Raw genomic sequence first — 20,799 nt, forward strand, 5'->3', positions numbered from 1 at the left:
CTATTCAAGTGTAAGATTTCATTTTGTTTTGGTATTGAATCATGAACATTGCATTCTTAAGGCATTGAAGTTCCATAATTCTGAAACAAATACAAATAATTTATTTTAGTCATTTAGGACATTACTATTCCTGTCAGATTTTGTTACACATACTAAAGATGTGCACAAAAAACTTTATTTCAATTGGCTGCTTTGAATTTATTAGAAATGGTTATACATTGTTGTGCAGAAAGAGGGCATTAAAAATTCCTAATTAGTCTATATGAAATTCATATTATATTCTCCCTCACTATGTTCGTCCGAATATAAAACAATTATATTCTAAGTATGAGAGTAATGAAAAGAACTCATATGTTAGGAATGGTACTCACTATAACCTTTTATTTTGCACTGCCTTATATGATTATAATACTGATTCAGTCTATTATAAATAATTCTTTCGTTAATCAATACATTCAGAAGTGTAAACATACATAAAATATCAAATACATAATGTTTATGTTATTTTTAAATATACGTGTATACCCGTAGGTTATAGCCAGACTCGATAATCGAACATGAATGAGTGAGGATATATATAGTTTGTGATCACGTGATAACTATGGAATGCAACGAATTTAATTTTATTTATTTGCATGTTTTAAAATGGTACAAAATTGTATAATCTGATTGAAAACCTTTCTTGAAAACTATTCTCAATATTCAAATGATTATAGTTGTAAAAATTCTGGATTAAGATATTGTTTTTAGTTGGCTGATACATGTATATGTAAAATGACAAGAAAGTGCAATATAATGACACATTATGTTTAGAGTGATATCCATCCTGCATTCTTTGTTCAATTCTATCAGGCAAAGAACTTAAAAAAAAAAAACCAGATAAATATACATGTATGATTCTGTATTTATTAATGTACTATGGTAGGGTTATGACCAGATCTGAAAATAATCGTGAATCATCTTAGTCCTTGTAAATTGTTGTAGATTGTATGAAAGGGGACATAATCAGGTCTACTTTATCATTAGATCTCTGTTTATTGATGTACATTATTATAATGTATATAAGAGATGCAGTATTTTTATATAATGTATCATGTGATATTATTTGACAGTTGTGTTAGTCCTGTGATTCACTGATTTACAGTTAGTGTTGTTGGTTTTATATTTAATATATACTTAGTTCTCCGTCCTTTGTTTCAAATTTGTAATTCATGATGTTGATGCCTTCAAAACTGACAATAAAATTGATTTAAAAAAAAAAAGTAGTAATCCATTGTTCAGTAAAGTTATGGATAGAATACTTTGCAGTTTTCCTTATTTTGACTTTTCAAGGTCCAGTTGAAATTTGATAATTGACACAAACTTCAATATGTCGAATACCATAAAAGTGTCAAAGTAAATTGGAGGTCCCAACGACCTTTACTTTCTGAATTTTAACTTCCATATCGAGAATCCTCAGATATTCCATCAAGTTCACTTAAACAAGGTTTGACCGTACATTGTATTTATATTCCTCATATCAAGGAAGTCAATGTGGCTAGCTGTTTAAGCAAATGTATTTAAAAATCACTTATAAATTATTTTGTGGTAAGATTATCATTTAATGATTTTTATGCACTTCACATTGCATGGATTTATTATCAGACAATGGTGAATTCGAATGTAATCTAACGCACAGTTGTAACTTGTGTTACAATTAATGTAGTCTTCAATTGTTTAAATTTTTCCCAATTCAAATAATTAGTGATAAACTTTACCAATGATAATAAATTTCATGTAATGATAACTACATCGTATGTTTAATACATATACTAGTATAGACGATTTTATTAAAATTTGTGGTCTACTTTTACCACAGTATTTTCGAGAAGAATACTACCAGGTACTTGGAATAACTAAAACAAAACTGAGCTGGATATACACATGATATCTAATAGTCCTTCAGTTTGGAAGATCTGAATTTAACTTAGATGTATATGTTGAAATAAATTTCTTTCTTGTGTTGCTGTCAGCTAAATAAAAAAAATATATAAATTATACTCTTTTATGTTAGGGGCTTTAAAAAGAGCAGGTGCTTCCTAAATCATGATATTCCAAACTTCTAAAATTCTGTTTTTAAAGTTTATTGAAACATTAAATGTTGGGTACAGTTCAGGCATTATTTTTATAGATTTAGATGTCGTTTGATAAAGGATTGTAGTAAATAAACTGATAACTAATTTGAAACGCTACCCGTAGATATATTTATTTATTCCGCCAATGCGATTTAAACCCCTTAATTATAACCTAATTAGGTTCACACAAAGAGATAACTGCCTTAATGATGGTCATATTATTTCACATTTTTTAAAAAGCAGTTCTATTGTTTATCAAGGTATTCCAAACATACTTCTAGACGTCTACTTGTAAAATTTACTCAAACTAATTGTTTTGTACATTTCAGGCATTAGATTTGTTGTCATTGGGTAAAAGCTTGCGATATATAAATTGATACTGAATTCGAACGATAACCTACGTCTGCTAGTAATCAATACTTCTCAAGTTTTGTTATGCATACCTTTAGCTGTTTAGTGTGATTTAAACCTCCAAAGCCCACAAGAGATCTTGAGGTATAATTATATATACTACCCGAATTCATTGGCAAATTTACTCGAACTTACCAGTGCCGTTTTTGTTTGGAATTCAGTTGTCTAACGCAAGTTATTACGGAAAAAATCAAACAAATGGCACAAACGGCTTTTGCACAGCATTTTGTCGAATGTTCGAAGTGCGAAGAAAATGCTGAATTTTACTGCAAAAATTGCAAAAAGGATCTTTGTCAAATTTGTGAAAGGGATCATCTTAAAAATACAGCCAGTGCTTCTCATGACATTGTGCTCCTACAAGAAAAATATGGAGCAACCTTTATCCAGGAGAAATGTTCCATACATAGTGGACAAGTTTACAGCCTGTGCTGTCAGCAATGTCAACTTCCTATCTGTGAAATATGTAGAGAAGACTCAAAACACAAGAAGCATAGCTTTATGAACTTGGAAAATGCGTGTCACACGATCAGAGAAAAGTGCAAAGAAAGGGTATCTAAAATCCGAAAGGAAATTTTGCCCCGTTGCATATCTATGCAGCAAGATATTCAAGCGGACTTGTTATCGCGCAAAGAAGAAATTGATCAGATTTTGTCTCTCTTGACATCCAGAGGTTTGAAAATGAAAGCACTTATTGAGAATGTAATCGAGGAAAACGAAAGAAGCTTGAACGGAATCCGAAAATTACAGGAATCGGAGCTAGAAAAACAGGATTGTGAAATCACCAATTATATAGCCCATCTCAAAACTATGGTTGAAAGGTTTGACCAATCAGATAACAAACCAGCAGAATTTCTATTCTACCTTAGAGACAATCCAATTTCAGAAAAGGACGATGTTCCCCACATAATGGACATACCCCTACCACTTCTAACCGAGGAAAACATAGCAATGGAAGATGTTATCAAATATTTAGGTCATATAGAAGAAGTACCAGGAAATGAACCAAGGCAAACCAAGAAAAGTGAGTACATTTCTTACGATGTTCCGAATCTCCAAGTAATGGATGGAGCTGAAAAGGTGAAATCCATCAAGGTCAAAGGCGTCAACGAATGCTACCAGATTTCTCATGTCTCATCCAACAAGTTTTGGGTAAGAGATGAAAATATTATTTTGTCGGACAGTTCTGGAAAAACTTTGCATCAAGTGTCTAACATTTCGGATGAATGGGCCATACAATCTGTGACCAAAGAAGAAGAGTTGATTTTCATCGACAAAGAGACAAATATTTGTAAACTTTCTGTCGATTTGAAGAAAAAGAATATTCTTCTTCCAAACAAAGATCCATGGATGCCTTGTAGTATCTACGCGTCCAGACTAACCGGGGATATTCTAGTTGGTATGATGAGAAAAAAACAGGGGTCTGAGGAAAACTCGACTTTAGAAGCCAAAGTAGTGCGATTAAATTACTCTGGCAGTGAAATGCAATCTTTTTCCCTCGGTGTAGCAGGCCAAGCCCTTTATCAATACCCTCGCTACATCACAGAGAACTGCAATGGGGACGTGATCGTGTCGGACCATAGTAAAAATGCAGTGGTGGTGACGGATCATAGAGCAAAACATCGCTTTTCCTATAAAGGACCCCCCTCCAGTTCAGAATTTTGGCCGAGAGGACTTTGTACAGACGCAATACTGAACATCCTTGTGTGCGATTATAAAACAGACACCGTTCAAATGATTGACCAAAACGGCCATTTTCTTCGGCTTTTACTTACAGTGAAAGATAAGATAGATGAACCATGTTGTCTGAGTTATAACACAAAAGACAATCTTCTCTTGGTCGGGTGTAGAGACAGTAGACGTGTTTCTGTGTTTAGATATTTGTAGACAGGCAGTAGAGACGGTTTCTGTGATAAGATATTTGGAGAGAGAGATAGGGAGTAGACGATTTTCTGTCTTTAGATGTAGACCTGTGTCTCTGTTTAGATATTTATAGACACAGTAGACATGTTTCTGTGTTTAGATGTTTGAGAGATTTAGAGGATTAATAAACAATGAGATAACAAAGGATTTAAGGCTTACATTGGTTATTTCTATTCTCCACTCATCTGCAGTTCATAGATTCCTACATTGTTACGGAATAGAGTTTACATTGTTTTGGATTGTCTTTCTAATTTAATATTTGGTTGTTAAATATTGATGCATGAAATAAAGACTGTTTTATTATTCGCATAAATATATTTTAAATCTCGATATTCTACAAAATATATTGGGCACTCTGGTCCTTGCTGCTGATTGCTTATTAAGAAAGGTTAAATGAGAATTAATAAGAATCTAACCCTAATGATGTGAATATATATAAAAAAAAAATTATGACCAAAATACCATATAAACAATACAATTTGTGAGCAGAGCAAGACAAGGATCTCTGAAAACATCACAGGTGGGATAAGAAACTACGGAGGAGTAAGCATCCCCTATCGACTGGTCACACCCGCCCATGAGCCCTCTTGTCATGATCAGCTTAAGACAATTTAATATGAAAATGATGGCCTAATAAACAATTTATATGAAAAATTCAGTCAATATTCGACCTAACAATAGATTGTATATGTAAATAATATACATTTATTGACTGGGTTTTAAGGGCAACATGCTTTTTTTGTATGACCAAAGAACCAAACTGTTTGAGGGTCGACAAAACGCATTTTGCCCGAGAACACATTCAATAAATGTTTTGTTATACCTTTCATTTATTTATTCATTTTTTTTTGTTATACATGTATCTTTTGCTGGCTTCTATACCATCGAATGCAGATAAGATTTTCCTGATCCCACCCACAGTGTGACGTAAGCGGTCCAATATCTCGTCCACAGGTCCAATATCTCACTCGGCGGTCAAATATCATTTTTTTAAAAACCGCTCAGTAAAACATTAGAAATGTTAGACTTTTTTATACCCCCGTTATCGAAGATTCTTTCTAGCTGTCTGTTTGTCCGCAAAAACTTAAACCTTGGCCACAAATTTTGATTGGTTGAAGCTATGGCTATCATGTTTCACATGTGTATTTCTTGTGACAAAACCTTTCTTTGGGTACGATCATATTTGACCTATTGACTTTGACCTTGGAGTTTGTCCCAGGTTGGCAAAATTTTATCCAACTTTAACCTTGGCCATAACTTTTGAACGGTTGGAGCTAGGGCTTTTATACTTCACGTATGTAATCCTTGTGACAAGATCTTACTTTGGATACTAACAACTTTGACCCTAGGAGCTTGACCTACTTTTGAAAAACTTTAACCTTGGCCGTAACTTTTGAACGGTTGGTGCTAGGGCTTTCATATTTCACGTGTATTTCTTGTGAAAAGGCATTTCCTTGGGCACCGTTTATTTTGACCATTTGACCTTGATGTTTGACTTACTTTTGAAAAACTTTAAAATTTTCTATATGTTTTCATCAATGATTGCAGCTAGTGCTTTCATATTTCACAGATATATTCCTCGAGACAAGACCTTACATTGTACTTTGGGTACCAACATATATGTGGCCCGTTTTACAAAAGAACTTACGACTAAGACCAAAAATTTAAGTTGATTGTAAAATTTTGCAAAATCAATGATTCTGTTTAAAATTGCTAGCGTAAAAATAACTTACTACATTCCTTTTAAAAAGATCAAAACCATTTTCAATATAATGTAAATTAAAAAGTTATAAGCAGAATTAAATTTTGGTCTTAGTCGTAAGTTGTTTTGTAAAACGGACCCCTGATTTGCATTTGAGAAAGTTTAACCTTCGCTGTAAGTTGTCAAACGGGGGCATCAATCTTTCCCAAACACGTCTTATTTTCACTTGTTGTAGTATAGATTTATATAGGAACTAATTTTTAAAGGTATAACAAGTCATTTTGTCGACCACAGATTTTGCCAAATGTTGACTTTATGCGAGATTGTTGATATGATTCTGTCATCAATTTGCTTGTCAGTAGCTTTCCTCGTCTTAGAAATTGTTCGTACATAGTATCACCAATCATATTCCAAAAGATGAATCATGCGTATCGAAAGTTGTATGTTACTAATATGTCTAAAAGAAAAAAGAAACTCTTTGATCCAACTGGCGTGCCGTAAATTTCATTATCTAACAAAAGAAAGGCATAGTTCTTAAAGACATAGTTCTCACGATCATAATCTTGATAGATAATGTACAGACAATTGAGAAGTTTTGTATAAGTTGGGAATTTTCGAGATATTAGTTTTAGACATGTTTAAACATTACCTTACATTGATTTTATCTTTTGTACTTTTAATTAACATCAGAGACTTACAAGCAGTTAGATGTGATTTTGATGGCACGCGTTTAGTAAACAACTTTAATGAAACTGGAGTAAGTATGTTGTTTGCCTGTTCAGTTTTGTTTTTAATTCTTATTTTAATTCTTGCTCTGGAGGGACACAGACGTACTTGTTATTATGACATTAATATTTTAGCTTATTTGTTGTTATTTATTTGTTTTGACTTTTTCGTTGCTGGTTATATAACTAAGTGAAAGGTAGCTATTAAGACCGTGTAGTTTGGTTTTGTGATTACGTGTATTATTAAATTGATATGTTTAGTCTTAGTTTAACTGTGGTTTTTGATTGATTAATTGTTGTTTCACGTCCAGTACAGTTGTGATTCCGTGTATTATTAAATTGGTATGTTTAGTCCTAGTTTAACTGTGGTTTTTGATTGATTAATTGTTGTTTCACGTCCAGTACAGTTGTGATTACGTGTATTATTAAATTGGTATGTTTAGTCTTCACTACTGGACGAAAAATGTGCTGAGACTCCCAAATTTTACTGATAATGTTTGATAATTACTGATACGGTGCTGTTCTTGCTGATAAATACTGATATTTACTGTTATTATTACTGTCGTTGCTGATAATTTTAGTTGTTTCTGATAAATACTGATAATTACTGTCGTCTTTACTGTGGAGTCTGATAAATACTGATAAATACTGTTGATGTGCTGTCGTTGCTGAGATTTACTGATAATTACTGTGGTCATTGTTTTTAATCTGGGAAGGGACTAAAATAGCCTAAGAAATGATTATTTATTTTAAAGAAAGTATTTTATCAACAAATTCATTACAGTATTCTAATAAAAAAAAAATTATTCTAGAAAAAAAGTCACATTTTATTTGTTTTCATATTTCATGTATTAATTCTATTATAATCATTTTTACATTATAATGTTAAAATTAGATCATAAATGTTTGTGTTTTTCTTTACCTTTATATTTCTCCTTTCACAAAATTTTCAATATCTGCGGAAAAAATAATTATTGCAGTGGTTTTTCTCCCCAAGTACTTTTTAAAACAAGTTTTTATTTTTAAAGGTTGGAAAAAAATCCCATCTCAGATTTTTTCCACGTGTATTTGTATTGTCATCAAAAGCTTTTAGAGGGCATCTTTAATAGTCAATGGTTGTTATTGTCAATTTACTTTTTCGTGTGGAGAACTGAACATGTGTGCGCTCTATAAGTTGAGACCCCCCCCCCCCTCTATTTACATATAACTCTCATTTCAAGACACTTTAGCCAGTATTAAATATATCTCACAAAAAAATCTGTTCTGATTTTATGTTGTGTACACTATGTCCTTTTATTGAAGAATGTGACAGGTTTAATTAATAAAAATAAAACATCTTTAATTTGTAGAATAATATTTAAATAGTGCACGTTTTTGAGGGTAACAGTTGAAATTGACACCCCAAGGAAAACCATTGTCAACCGACGCGTCAGCGGAGGTTGACAATGGTTTTCCGAGGGGTGTCAATTTCAACTGTTACCCTCAAAAACGTGCACTATTTATTTTATTATACTGAATGTCTTTTTGATTTCGGATGTCATAAAAAAAATTCGGAGATCGTCGTTAAGGTCACGCTTAGAAAGCTTTCAAACTCCCCGCTTCTATTTTTCTCAATAAGAAAGCTTCGGAAAAGATTTACCAACCTCTTTATTGTTTGTTTGCTACTCAAAAAGTCCTTTATCATCTAAAGTTTGCACTCGCAAGGATGTTTCGTCTGTCGTTTGTTGTTTTCAAGTAAGCTACATCGGACGCAAGCTTATATTGACGTCGTTTATTCGGCTTCTTTCAAACGCACAACCGACGTTTTGAGAATTCTACGGTGAACCGTACGCGCATGATTTGGGGGATGTGATATTTTCGTAATGTTACCCGTTGTCAAGTGTGTTGCTAACGCTGAGGGTAACATTACGGATTGTTAAATGCGTCTAAACCAATCAGATTTTAGTATTTAACATGAAAGTATAATAATCTCTTTTATATACAGTGCGCTCTACTTCTCTGATTATGTCCTCGATGCGAATTTGATATCATTATGTGGTATTGAGGCTTTCTATCTTTCGTTTTTTTCGTTTTTTTTTATTTTAATTGTTAAGCCATCAGTACACTATAAATCTTATGCAGTGTGATTTTCAATCAATGAAATACACGTCTTTCTTTAATTCTTTGATATCTGCGTTAGGTCTATGGACGTACGCCAGTATCAGGGAGATCAATAAATAACTGTTTATACATGTTATACGCGGTCAGTCAGTTAAAAAAATAAAATAAAATAAAACAAAACTTGAAGTTACTTTCGTCCATTAATGCCGTCTAGCTAAATTGCTGTTCTGGAACACAAATGTCAACCACGTGTAAAAGTTCTACTTTCGTTTTGAGAATCAGGTCAATTATTAGTACATTCTGTGTATCGTGCGACATGAATTTTGTAAAATTAGAAATAGTTTTGTACAGAGATTATAATGTTTTTTAATTCCATTTTCTCCTTGTCGGAGACCTTTCGAACAGTTTAGGCCGGGCGCTTACCGACTTGATTATGCTTTATTGTAGCACAAAAGGGGAGGGGGGGATACTGTTAACTTAAAACTGTTACGCGCAAGGTTGATTCTTTAGTTTTATGTTTAATAAGTCATACATGTTATAATTACTTATTACATTTTTTTATATACATGAATAAAATTATTTTAGAGAATCAATGAACGATACCAATTTCAGAACTATAACATTTTTTCATGAGTGCGATAAACAACGTCATGTTACTGTCATTCAAAATTCATAAAAGATTTTGAGCGATGTAGAGTTTAATTTCCTGTTTCTGAATTGTGAACAGTTAATGCTAAATTTCAATAATTGCTTTCACTAAACCATTTAATTTTATTTTAATTTATATGTACATTTTGCATAATGTTTTAATTATAAGAGGAAGTCAAATGTTCCATATCAATTTCTCGTCTCCGTTTCACGGGCCCAAAACCATTCAGAATTGAAAATACACTACAGTCAACGCGGTTTCCGTATTTACCGCGAGTCCTCGCGGTGTGAAATTGATCGCGGTTTAACACAGGTAACTCAGGTAAAACCGCGTGTTCTCGCGGCACGGGTCCTCAACTAATCCACACCATCGCGGTTTGCGTTATCCGTCTCAGGTGAAAAAATTATTCTCTTCATAAACGCGAGTTACCTCCCCCGACGAGGAAAAAAAAACACAACAGAGAAGTAAAAAAAAAAAACAGTCTTAGCAGTTATTTAGGTCTCCTTTTTTATATCTGACTAATTTATCTTTTTATTTCACGCCTCTTTCAAAAATAAAAAAAAAGGAAAGGAAGAATGCATGATATGGAGACAACTAAATATATATATACATGTATATATTGTGTGTTCATTTATTGTTCTTAACTTATCCGTAATTATACATAATTATGCATTAATTTTGTAGGTCACAGTTATTGATCATCCGATAACTCACTGATTTAATTAATTGTCAAATGAAAACAACTTTTCCTTCATTTAACCATTTTAAATAAGTAAAATAGCCGCAATATTAAAAAAAAAAGGCGCTCAGAATAAAATCTTCAAAGGAATGGATATTTTTTCTGTATTCCTTATTCGTAATTCAAGTTTCCTTGAAAATTTTAAACTTGAAAAAGTACGTATGAACGTACAACATGTATACTAGACTTTTTCATGACTTCCAATCTAGTGCGCTTTGTACGGTATTTATCCAGGTATTACAAACAAACTATCATTTAAAAAATATCTATCCTGTCTATAAATATTATCATCAAACTTTAATTTACTTTAGATACATGTTTATTCGTAAATAGCAAGCTTCACCCTATTTTGATTGAAAATTTAATTAATTTTCGGTCTATAATCAACTGATACTTCAAAAAATCAAAACTGATTCAAAGTTAGTTTAAGTTTTTATTTGGTTGATTGTTTTCTATTGACGGTTACCCTAGCGACTGACTTCCCATGCTCTGGACATCACACATTATCTTCATGCATGTGATACCCCTCCCTGAATTTACGCGTTTTTTTTTTTAAATTTATTTACCTTCAGTTACAGGCAAAAAAGGTTATTAATACCTCAGAGGATGTTACAGCATGTGCAAATATGCAACATTCGATTTTGAAATTTAATTTACACTGATAAAATACAATTGGAACAGAAGGTTCTATGTGCCCCCGGGCTAGATTCGAGTTTGTAGTACGCACAGTCAGAACCTTGGCACTGACACAGACAGGAAGTGTTATGTAATACATATACACATACCTCTGCAGTCTGCACAACAATAGATTAGATGTGATTTACCTGTATTGTATACCTGGACATGCAAAATTTTGCATTCATATTGAATAGGAGTCTGTTTCGTAAAACTTGAAATACATCGCAAACTATAAAATAATTTGTCCATTCTATAAGTAGCAAATTATTTTATACAAAATTTTCCATTCATTCAATACAACAATAAATCCTCAACAACTATTAGAAAAATGAAATTTCATTCAGAATTCCTCCAGAATTTGAAAGTTTGAACAAACAGCAAGTGTTGTGCATTAATATGATATAGAAAAATAGATTTAATAAGTATCTCATATTCACATATCGACAACGATAGGAGAAAGGGGGGGGGGGGTTAATCAGACTGTTCATATTTACTGATTATTTTCTAAAGATATGCTATGTACATTTTGGGTATTTCTGAAGTGTGTTGATCAAATAAATATATACAGTATAGTGTAAACATATACATACATACAAGTTTCCTGAAATATGCCTCGCCATTTATTTTAGATTTTTATTCTTAACCCCCCCCCCCTCCCACACACACTGCAAACTAATTCTCATGTTTCTCTACCCAAAATTAAAGTGTGTAATAACCTTTCACTTTGGTTTCAATGATAACCCTGACAGTCCCAAGTTTTTGAAGATCGCCGACCAATAAAAAAGAAGAATTTTATTGTTTGTTTGTTTGTTTTTTTAAAATTCTTTATACGAGTATAACGATATTTTTGTGATTGCAAGATTGCCATTTGATCAGTTGATATAACCTACAGTTATGTATGATGGGTGATCAAAGTGTCAAGACCAGCTACTGAAATATGGTCATGCAGTTTTTACAGCTTGAAAACACGGTTATCGTAAAAGGGCTTGTCATGATCTTCTCGTGAATTTTCCGAGAACCCATAGTCTTATTGTGGGCGACCGATAGGATTAGCTACGCCCCACTGCACACGCTGTGATTGTGTAATACATGTACACGTGTTTGGTCAGTTTCAACTTATCAGCTGAGAACGAAACCATTTAATTCTTTTAGCTTTATAAAAATGACTATTATCGACTTCTCTTAGAATATATGAACATAATGAACAGAGCTGTTTTTTTTTTTTTTTCATTCATGCCCATAATTCTAACAAATTAGGTGGTGATCAATATCGTTAATTCAAATATTCGGGATTATTGAAAATAAATAATATTTGAACATGTTGGAAGAGGTATTTTGGCGTGATATTTTGTGTTTTCATTTTATTTTTTTTTTCCAGTGATATACACAATGCAATTTTCAATTCGAAAAAAAAAAACTGCAGTAATACTGTATGAAAAAACTATTATGATGAAAAAAGGACGTAATATAAATCGGATCGATATTTACTACAATAAAAAAAAATTATGTTGAGTTATAGATCTTTTCATTATAATTCAGGTTACTTATTAGAAACTGCAACAATGATAATATTTTGATAGAATAAATGCCAAGTATCATTCAAATATCACCCTTTAGACTAAACAAAAAAGAAGATTTTATATATTATTTCGATAATTTTAAAGCTACATATCGCGTATCTGAGCTAAAAAATAAAAATTCGAGATTGTTTTAAATTTCTAATATCTATGAAACGCGATTGATTTAAATTATGTAATTTACAGGAAAGTCCTATCTTTATATAAATAAAACAAATAGAAAGATCTTTTTAATTTTAGTAAGCCTGATATCAGAAATACGCCATATATGACTTTAACATGTTTGAGCCAAATTTAAAAAAAAAAACAAACCGATCTTATATATTCACAATTAAATATCCTTACTTTGACATTAAGGATTATTGACTTCACATTGAGTAAAATACGGTATAGCACACCGTCACGGTAATCTCGTGTCCCCGCGATCACCGCGATGATAAAACCGCGACGGTGTATCCGGGAAAGGATTAAAACACCATCGCGGGGGCGCGGGAAAATACGGGATCCGCGTTGACCGTAGTGTACATGTAGCTCCCTCCCCGGAATTTTCTTTTAAATTTATCTCAAGCATGTCAAGAAATGTGCATAAAACTAACAAATAAAATTAAATACTGAACAAAGATAGATTTCTGTGAATTAAAATAATTATTGAATATTAAGTCTGTATAATGTATATGTATATAACTTTATTTCTTCTTCTTCTTTTTTTATCTTAGTACAGTAACTGCAATGTCCTATTTTGCTAAATAGTTATTTTTTTTTCAATTTTCAATTTTATTCGTCAACAAATTACAGGATAATTTTTTTCCGTGCGACCGTAAAGATTTTCCTGCTCAAAGAAGAAAGTATATGTACAGTATAGGTAGTTTGTTTATTATGTACACCTGTGGCCGCAGACGAGGAACAATAGGCAATTAGTGCCCATTGTTACGCTGACCACTACAATTTACATGGAATATACAAGTTGTACCCCGTTCTACCCCGGGGCGGAAGACTTGTACACAATACAGCCAAATCAGAGACTGATCTTCGATTTTTGATCAATGAAGATCAATTTATTCCATGCAATTTTTGACCACACAAGATTAAAATCGATCAATTTGATCATATACATGTACTTTACTAAGTAAACATATTATATTAGGTCTCATTTCTTATTTCACATTCCATAAAATTAAATTAATGAGATTTTAAAACTTATTGAATAAAAATGTTTCGTGTCATGAAATTTTAAGAGACCAACATCAAAATACATGTAACATAAACACATGTGTACCTTCGCTCTGACCATGCACTAATTTTTAATCAGTCCTAAATCTGCCGGTTGCACATGTATGTATCGTGTACATGTAGATGTAGAAGAGATATTCTGGAAGAATCTAAAATGCCTATATTACGTTCAAATAAATGAATGAAAGAATGAATGAATGAATGAATAAATGAATAAATAAATAAATAAATAAATAAATAAATAAATAAATAAATAAATAAATAATCTGTGCCTCCAGATTGAACATATTCAACTCTGTTTTCATCTCTTTATTAAATATAAAAATGCATAAAATTTCTAATTTTCGAGCAAATTTTCAAATATCTTGACAGAGACCAGAAAACCGAACATTTAAAAATGAAAAAAATAAATGTCTTTGAGAAAGAAAAAACAAAAATAGCTATATGAAAGGTCATCTTTAAAAAGAAAATGTCGTCTTCTCTTGACCAGTTGACGGAGTGAAACTGTGCGAATCAAACTTTCCTAACCTGCAGGAAAAATTTTTTATCCCGAATTTTTTTCCACCCATTAAGAACTATACTTATTATTGAAAAAAAAAAATCACCCACCTCCCTAACCAAATATCTTGGAGTCGGGAGAGGGCGGCGATGAATCTTTTTAAAAGATAGCCTTATTTTTTTTTATTTACAGTACATTAATAAAATTCCATTTATCTTGCTTACAGAAAAAATTATACTATTTTCATAGATTGGTAGAAAACATTTGCTTAATATACGCGGAAGGTTTCATTTATTTATTGTCAACATTTTCACAACCGTATTGTAGTAAATGAGAATAGCGTAATTTTTGTCACTAGTAGAACATTTAAAGAAAAATATGAAAATGTCGTAATGATAATTTATTATTAAAAGAAAGAAATAATTGAAGGTTTTTACAACCCTCAGTTCTTCTTTAGCCCTTCCCAGCTTAAGAACAAAGACCACAGTAATTATCAGTAAATCTCAGCATCGACAGCACATCAACAGTATTTATCAGTATTTATCAGACTCCACAGTAAAGACGACAGTAATTATCAGTATTTATCAGAAACAACTAAAATTATCAGCAACGACAGTAATAATAACAGTAAATATCAGTATTTATCAGCAAGAACAGCACCGTATCAGTAATTATCAAACGTTATCAGTAAAATTTGGGATTCTCAGCACATTTTTCGTCAAGTAGTGCTTAGTTTAACTGTGGTTTTTGATTGATTAATTGTTGTTTCACGTCCAGTACAGTTGTGATTACGTGTATTATTAAATTGGTATGTTTAGTCCTAGTTTAACTGTGGTTTTTGATTGATTAATTGTTGTTTCACGTCCAGTACAGTTGTGATTACGTGTATTATTAAATTGGTATGTTTAGTCCTAGTTTAACTGTGGTTTTTGATTGATTAATTGTTGTTTCACGTCCAGTACAGTTGTGATTACGTGTATTATTAAATTGGTATGTTTAGTCCTAGTTTAACTGTGGTTTTTGATTGATTAATTGTTGTTTCACGTCCAGTACAGTTGTGATTACGTGTATTATTAAATTGGTATGTTTAGTCCTAGTTTAACTGTGGTTTTTGATTGATTAATTGTTGTTTCACGTCCAGTACAGTTGTGATTACGTGTATTATTAAATTGGTATGTTTAGTCCTAGTTTAACTGTGGTTTTTGATTGATTAATTGTTGTTTCACGTCCAGTACAGTTGTGATTACGTGTATTATCAAATTGATATGTTTAGTCTTAGTTTAACTGTGGTTTTTGATTGATTAATTGTTGTTTCACGTCCAGTACAGTTGTAATTACGTGTATTATTAAATTGATATGTTTAGTCCTAGTTAAACTGTGGTTTTTGATTGATTAATTGTTGTTTCACGTCCAGTACAGTTGTGATTACGTGTATTATTAAATTGATATGTTTAGTCTTAGTTTAACTGTGGTTTTTGATTGATTAATTGTTGTTTCACGTCCAGTACAGTTGTGATTACGTGTATTATTAAATTGATATGTTTAGTCCTAGTTTAACTGTGGTTTTTGATTGATTCATTGTTGTTTCGCGTCCAGTACAGTTGTAATTACTTCATAATTCTTATACGTTCAATCTTCTTACTTAGCTGTTATAACTTAATTCTTATTTGTTCATTTTATTTGATATTTCTTGTTACTTAATAGATACTACTTAGTTCTTATTTGTAACTTCATTGAACACATGAACATAACTACTATTTCATCTTGTCATTAGTAATAAATTTAAAGGCAAAATATTCTTGTTTTCCGAAACTACACTCCATCTTGCATGCCACTTTTTATTGGTTAAGTAAACGTGTGGTAACAAATGTAAATAACAAGAATTTACAATTAAGTCATAAGAATTAAATCAAAACACCTAAGAAGTAAATCAATGTCCCTCCAGGGTTTCCTTAAAAACCACAGTTAAACTAGGACTAAACATATCATTTTAATATTTCACGTAAGCCAAGCTACACTTTCTAAGCATTAGTTATAACCAGCAACAAAAAGCTAAAATAAAAAAAGTCATTGTCCCTCCAGGGCTTCCGTAGTAGTAAGAGTTGTAGCTTAGTAATAAATAGATATAAATCGTTGATATACTATTATTCTAAACATTTAATTTTTTTTGTCCAGTTTCTTGGTACATGGCATGAATTAGAAAGGACAACGTTCCAATGGGGAGACGGCACCTGGTATTCCCAGGTATGGACCTTTAAACGAGGAAATGATGGTCAGCTATATATGGCCTACACTGGGTTTTCGTAAGTACGACTTATTCAGCTACTATGTTCTATATTCACTAGTGATTATACTCAATTGTATGCCAAATAATGCTGAAATTATGGTACAAAAGTAGAATATTCAAAGCATATACATATACTAGTTCCCAGTATTCAATAAATCTCTTCAATATAATTTTTCTCAAAACGAGAAGAAAAACAAACAAAAAGTATCAGAAAAGTGTATCAGAAATGAATTAAATTGAGATTTCGAGACATTTTTTTTTAAGATTCTTTACCACTTGACTATAAAGGATTTTTTTTATATTTCAATATTTATTTTATCAAATCCATAAATTCAAAACCATTGATTTGATCCTCTAGGTCAATCATATGAGATATATTTCTATCTGCAGTCTTCTTCAAGAATGTACTTTATTACTGTACATCACACAGGCAAAATGTTTGCACGATTCTAACAGATAATGAATTGTTAAAATCATGTTTCCGGGTCCATGATTCGAGCAACGAATTGATTAAAATAATTATATAATAAAAAGTTTAAAAGTAAACACTCTATCATAACGTTTTGATTGATTGATTGATTGTATGTTGTTTAACGTTCCTCTCGGGAATTTTTCACTCATATGGAGATGCCACCACTTGCCGGTGGAGAGCTGCAAATTTTGTCCTTTACTCGGCACTTATGGCCATTGAGCAGTGAGGGATCTTTTTCGTGCCAGCACCTACAGCGACACGGGACCTCGGTTTATACGGTCTCATCCGAAGGACCGGTCTCCACGTCCCACAGTGGGATTCGAACCCGCGACGTAAGGATCAACTCCTTACTTCGCGACTCTAGAGCAGACGCTCTAACCACTGCGCCACGCGGGCGACCATAACGTTTTGATTTCAGGTTCCTCAAGCTGATTAGACGATTATAAGTATGATTATTATACCTCTACTGATTTTTTTCCATATATAACATTAGATTGTTAGATGTGACTAATTCCCTAGAAATCGTTATGAATGGACTAATCCCCGTGCGTTAGTCAAGTGAGCTAATCCCTGCATCAAAAGCTAATTCCTGGTTATCCGTAATCCTCTAGATTTTACTTTTACATTGGTATGATATGTGAATGGACTAATACCCATGTGTTAGTTCAGTGAGCTAATCCCTCCTGTGAAATCACGCTATCTGAATCCTCTAAATTTTATGTTTGTATCGGTGTAATAAAACAGTTAAATGTATATCATTGAGGGAGATAGCAAGATTCCAGTTCCCCATAACCAGGACCATTTCCCTCAGCTTCGCGTCGAGAAATAGTCCTGGCCTTGGGGAACTGGAATCTTTCTAACTCCCTCAATGATATACTTTAACTGTATACTAATCTAAGATGCATAATTTATTTTGATGTATCTTTTAAAAAATTGTACTCTCAAGCATATAGCAGACAAACATTATATGTTTAAATATTAATGATAATAATAACAGTGAGTTTTGTGCCAAAAGAAAATACAATGAATTTCCCATGAATCCAGAACTGCTGATCCAGATTGGAAGAAATTTACCAAATGTTAATAGCCTCGATCATGATAAAAAATTCGCAGTCAAGGCCTATGGGTCCCTGATGTGATATGCAAATTACAGTTTACACCTTTTTCAGTTCGGTCAACGTACGGCTCCATTCTTATCAAACCTCGTGCTCGCAACTGAGGACCAAATGTTATCAATTTTGAATACTAGCCGTGACATTCTAAACTATGCACGGCATTGAAAGACGGGTATCATATTTTAAAGAATTCTTTTCGAGTACTCGGAGTATATCCCCCCTGGCCAAGCTTAAATATTTACTTTTACAGTACTCTAATTCACGTGGATTCCTTCTAAGATTTTCCGTATGTAGATTTACACATACATATTTACATTTCCAAGTGTTTCCCATAATTAATATATGTTATACTTAGCAACTGAGCAATAATTATTTGATCATGAGCAATGCGCATTGAAACCTGTTCAAATACATGCAGGTTCATCACATCACTACAAATTCATTTTTTATCGACGTTATTTCACATTGATCGATGTGTTCAATACAATGAATTTATACCGTTGAGGTTTAAAAAAAATCATTCCATAGCTTTAAACCTATAATATGCAAATAATTTGTTACAATGTGCAAATACTCGTATTAGTAATAAGGTATCATCTTTAAACATTTATTATGATATAAGTACGGGGTGGTTTGTGGTCAAATCAATGGCCTTTATAGGATTTGATCAGGTGACCAGCCCATATTTATTTCTCGATTAATGTTTGAAATGATACCTTTTTTCTAAAATGTATCATTTACATGACTTCACACGTCCAATGAGTACTAAATTTGTTGACAGGAAAATAATTAATCCATGAACATACTTTTAATTGCAAAAAAGAATGAAGAAATATGCAAAACATACAACAGATAAATCAATTTTTCAAGTCCTCGAACACAGTCTTGTACTGCTCCTAATACCGGACTCTTGAGCGGAACTGGAGGCTCATACACATTGACGTCAGAGGGAAGGTATGAAGGTAAGTCATAAGGCATCAAAGTTACACATTGACGTCATAAGGAAAGTATGAATGTAAGTCATATGGTATCATAGTTGCAAATTGACGTCAGAGGGAGGGTAAAAAGGTAAGTCATGAGGTATCAAAATTATACAATGACGTCAGAGGGAGGGTAAAAAGGTAAGTCATGAGGTATCAAAGATTCACACTGACATCAGTGGATAGGTATGAGAGTATAGACATACATGTAAGTCATGCAGTATAAAAGTTACACGTTGACGTCATGCTTAACTTAAAAAAATAAAAAGAATATGCTCATAATGTACATATTGTGCACATAGATTATGTACAATTTTTTTTTTATAAATGGACCAAGTCAAACACAATACTTGTAACATGCTCGATTTAGTGAAAAAAGATTGAGTTTATACTCAGTATTTTGTCTCTTTGATCACTATATTTTAATTAATCTTTGCTTGTTTCATTATTAGTTCCTTTCTTGTTTTATATGTTGTTTTTTTGCTACAATCATTACTTTTTGAAAACATCTAGCTGCATTACGAGTTGCTTACACGGACTACGAAAACGTTGCCCTGGTGTACATGTGTTATGCTCCTGAAATACAGGGAACTTGTGACAGGACATCTGTTCATGTCTCTCTCCTATCCCGGACACCTTCACTGTCCACTCCACAGAGATCCATGCTTAAAGCTCATCTAGATTTAAAATGCGTCGAAGATCATCACCTTAACCAAGCTACGACAGGTTTGAATGCATTATTTTACGTTGTCAATTAAAAAAAATGATTTCCAGTAATTAGAACAATTTGTTATTTCTAAAGTTGAAATAGTATGTTTATTCTATAAGAATTGGCGATTTGTAGTAAAAGGATAACAGAGAATATTAGCTAGTATATGAGACATTAAGAACGAGTTTACATCACGCTTCCTAATAAATATGTGAAATCACTGATTTTTGTGGTGGTAGGGGGTTAATTTTGTTGATTTTGTGGTATGAAGAAACTAATGAAATGTTCACACATTTCAAACTATAGTATTACATGTATATTTATCATTGCTCCAGCAACCACAAAGTGAAATTCAAATGTACCAATTAAGAAATTGCTTTTTTCAACGTAGCATAGATAATAATAGATATTTCATGACTTATTTTATATATGTCAATCATTTTATCGAATAAAACGCGAATTGATGGGCCATATCATATACTAGTAATATGAGAAGTCATATTAATATGACAATTAATTTGCTCTTAGGTCTTTGTCGGGTACCTACACCTATTAGTAAGTATACTTTAATCACAGATAATGCGAAAAAAGTTATAAAAGACATAATTTCTGTTTACTTTTATTCATGTATATCCACATGTCCATAAAATAGCTTTCGTATGTTTGTAGAAAATGAAATACTTCTTTTGTCAACGTTCATTTTTTTAGTCCCAGTCGGAAGATAAGCAGATTTGGAACAAAGGACTATTAGGGAAATCCAATCAAATGTACGACAATGATCTGATAAGTAAATTTATAAATAAAATCAGTATTAATATGTCTTCCTTCCTTTAAGGTGGAATTCAATATTAATTCTTATATACATATAAAACATAAAAAAAACTCTTTAGTA

At 32.2% G+C, this 20,799-nt stretch overlaps 1 protein-coding gene across 1 annotated transcript; it reads left to right on the forward strand.

The window, feature by feature from the left end:
- Positions 1-6,781: 6,781 nt before the first annotated feature.
- Positions 6,782-19,956, forward strand: LOC133192376 (uncharacterized). The gene is made up of 4 exons (XM_061328391.1): positions 6,782-6,904; positions 16,520-16,647; positions 19,089-19,180; positions 19,712-19,956. Exons 1-4 carry the CDS (start codon positions 6,782-6,784, stop codon positions 19,954-19,956), a joined length of 588 nt encoding a protein of 195 aa, XP_061184375.1.
- The last annotated feature ends 843 nt before the right edge of the window (positions 19,957-20,799 follow it).

The sequence above is a fragment of the Saccostrea echinata genome, unplaced genomic scaffold (assembly GCF_033153115.1).
Source record: "Saccostrea echinata isolate AGI-Se365-2 ecotype Australia unplaced genomic scaffold, CSIRO_AGI_Sech_v1 ptg000025l, whole genome shotgun sequence".
Lineage (NCBI taxonomy): Eukaryota > Metazoa > Mollusca > Bivalvia > Ostreida > Ostreidae > Saccostrea > Saccostrea echinata.

Bases quoted from the DNA above. Each gene is read 5' to 3' on its own strand.
- LOC133192376 (XM_061328391.1), top strand. From the start codon at position 6,782: ATGTTTAAACATTACCTTACATTGATTTTATCTTTTGTACTTTTAATT. The intron at 6,905-16,519 runs GTAAGTATGTTG...TTTTTTGTCCAG, and splicing joins ACAACTTTAATGAAACTGGA to TTTCTTGGTACATGGCATGA. The intron at 19,181-19,711 runs GTAAGTCATAAG...GAAAACATCTAG, and splicing joins GTCAGAGGGAAGGTATGAAG to CTGCATTACGAGTTGCTTAC.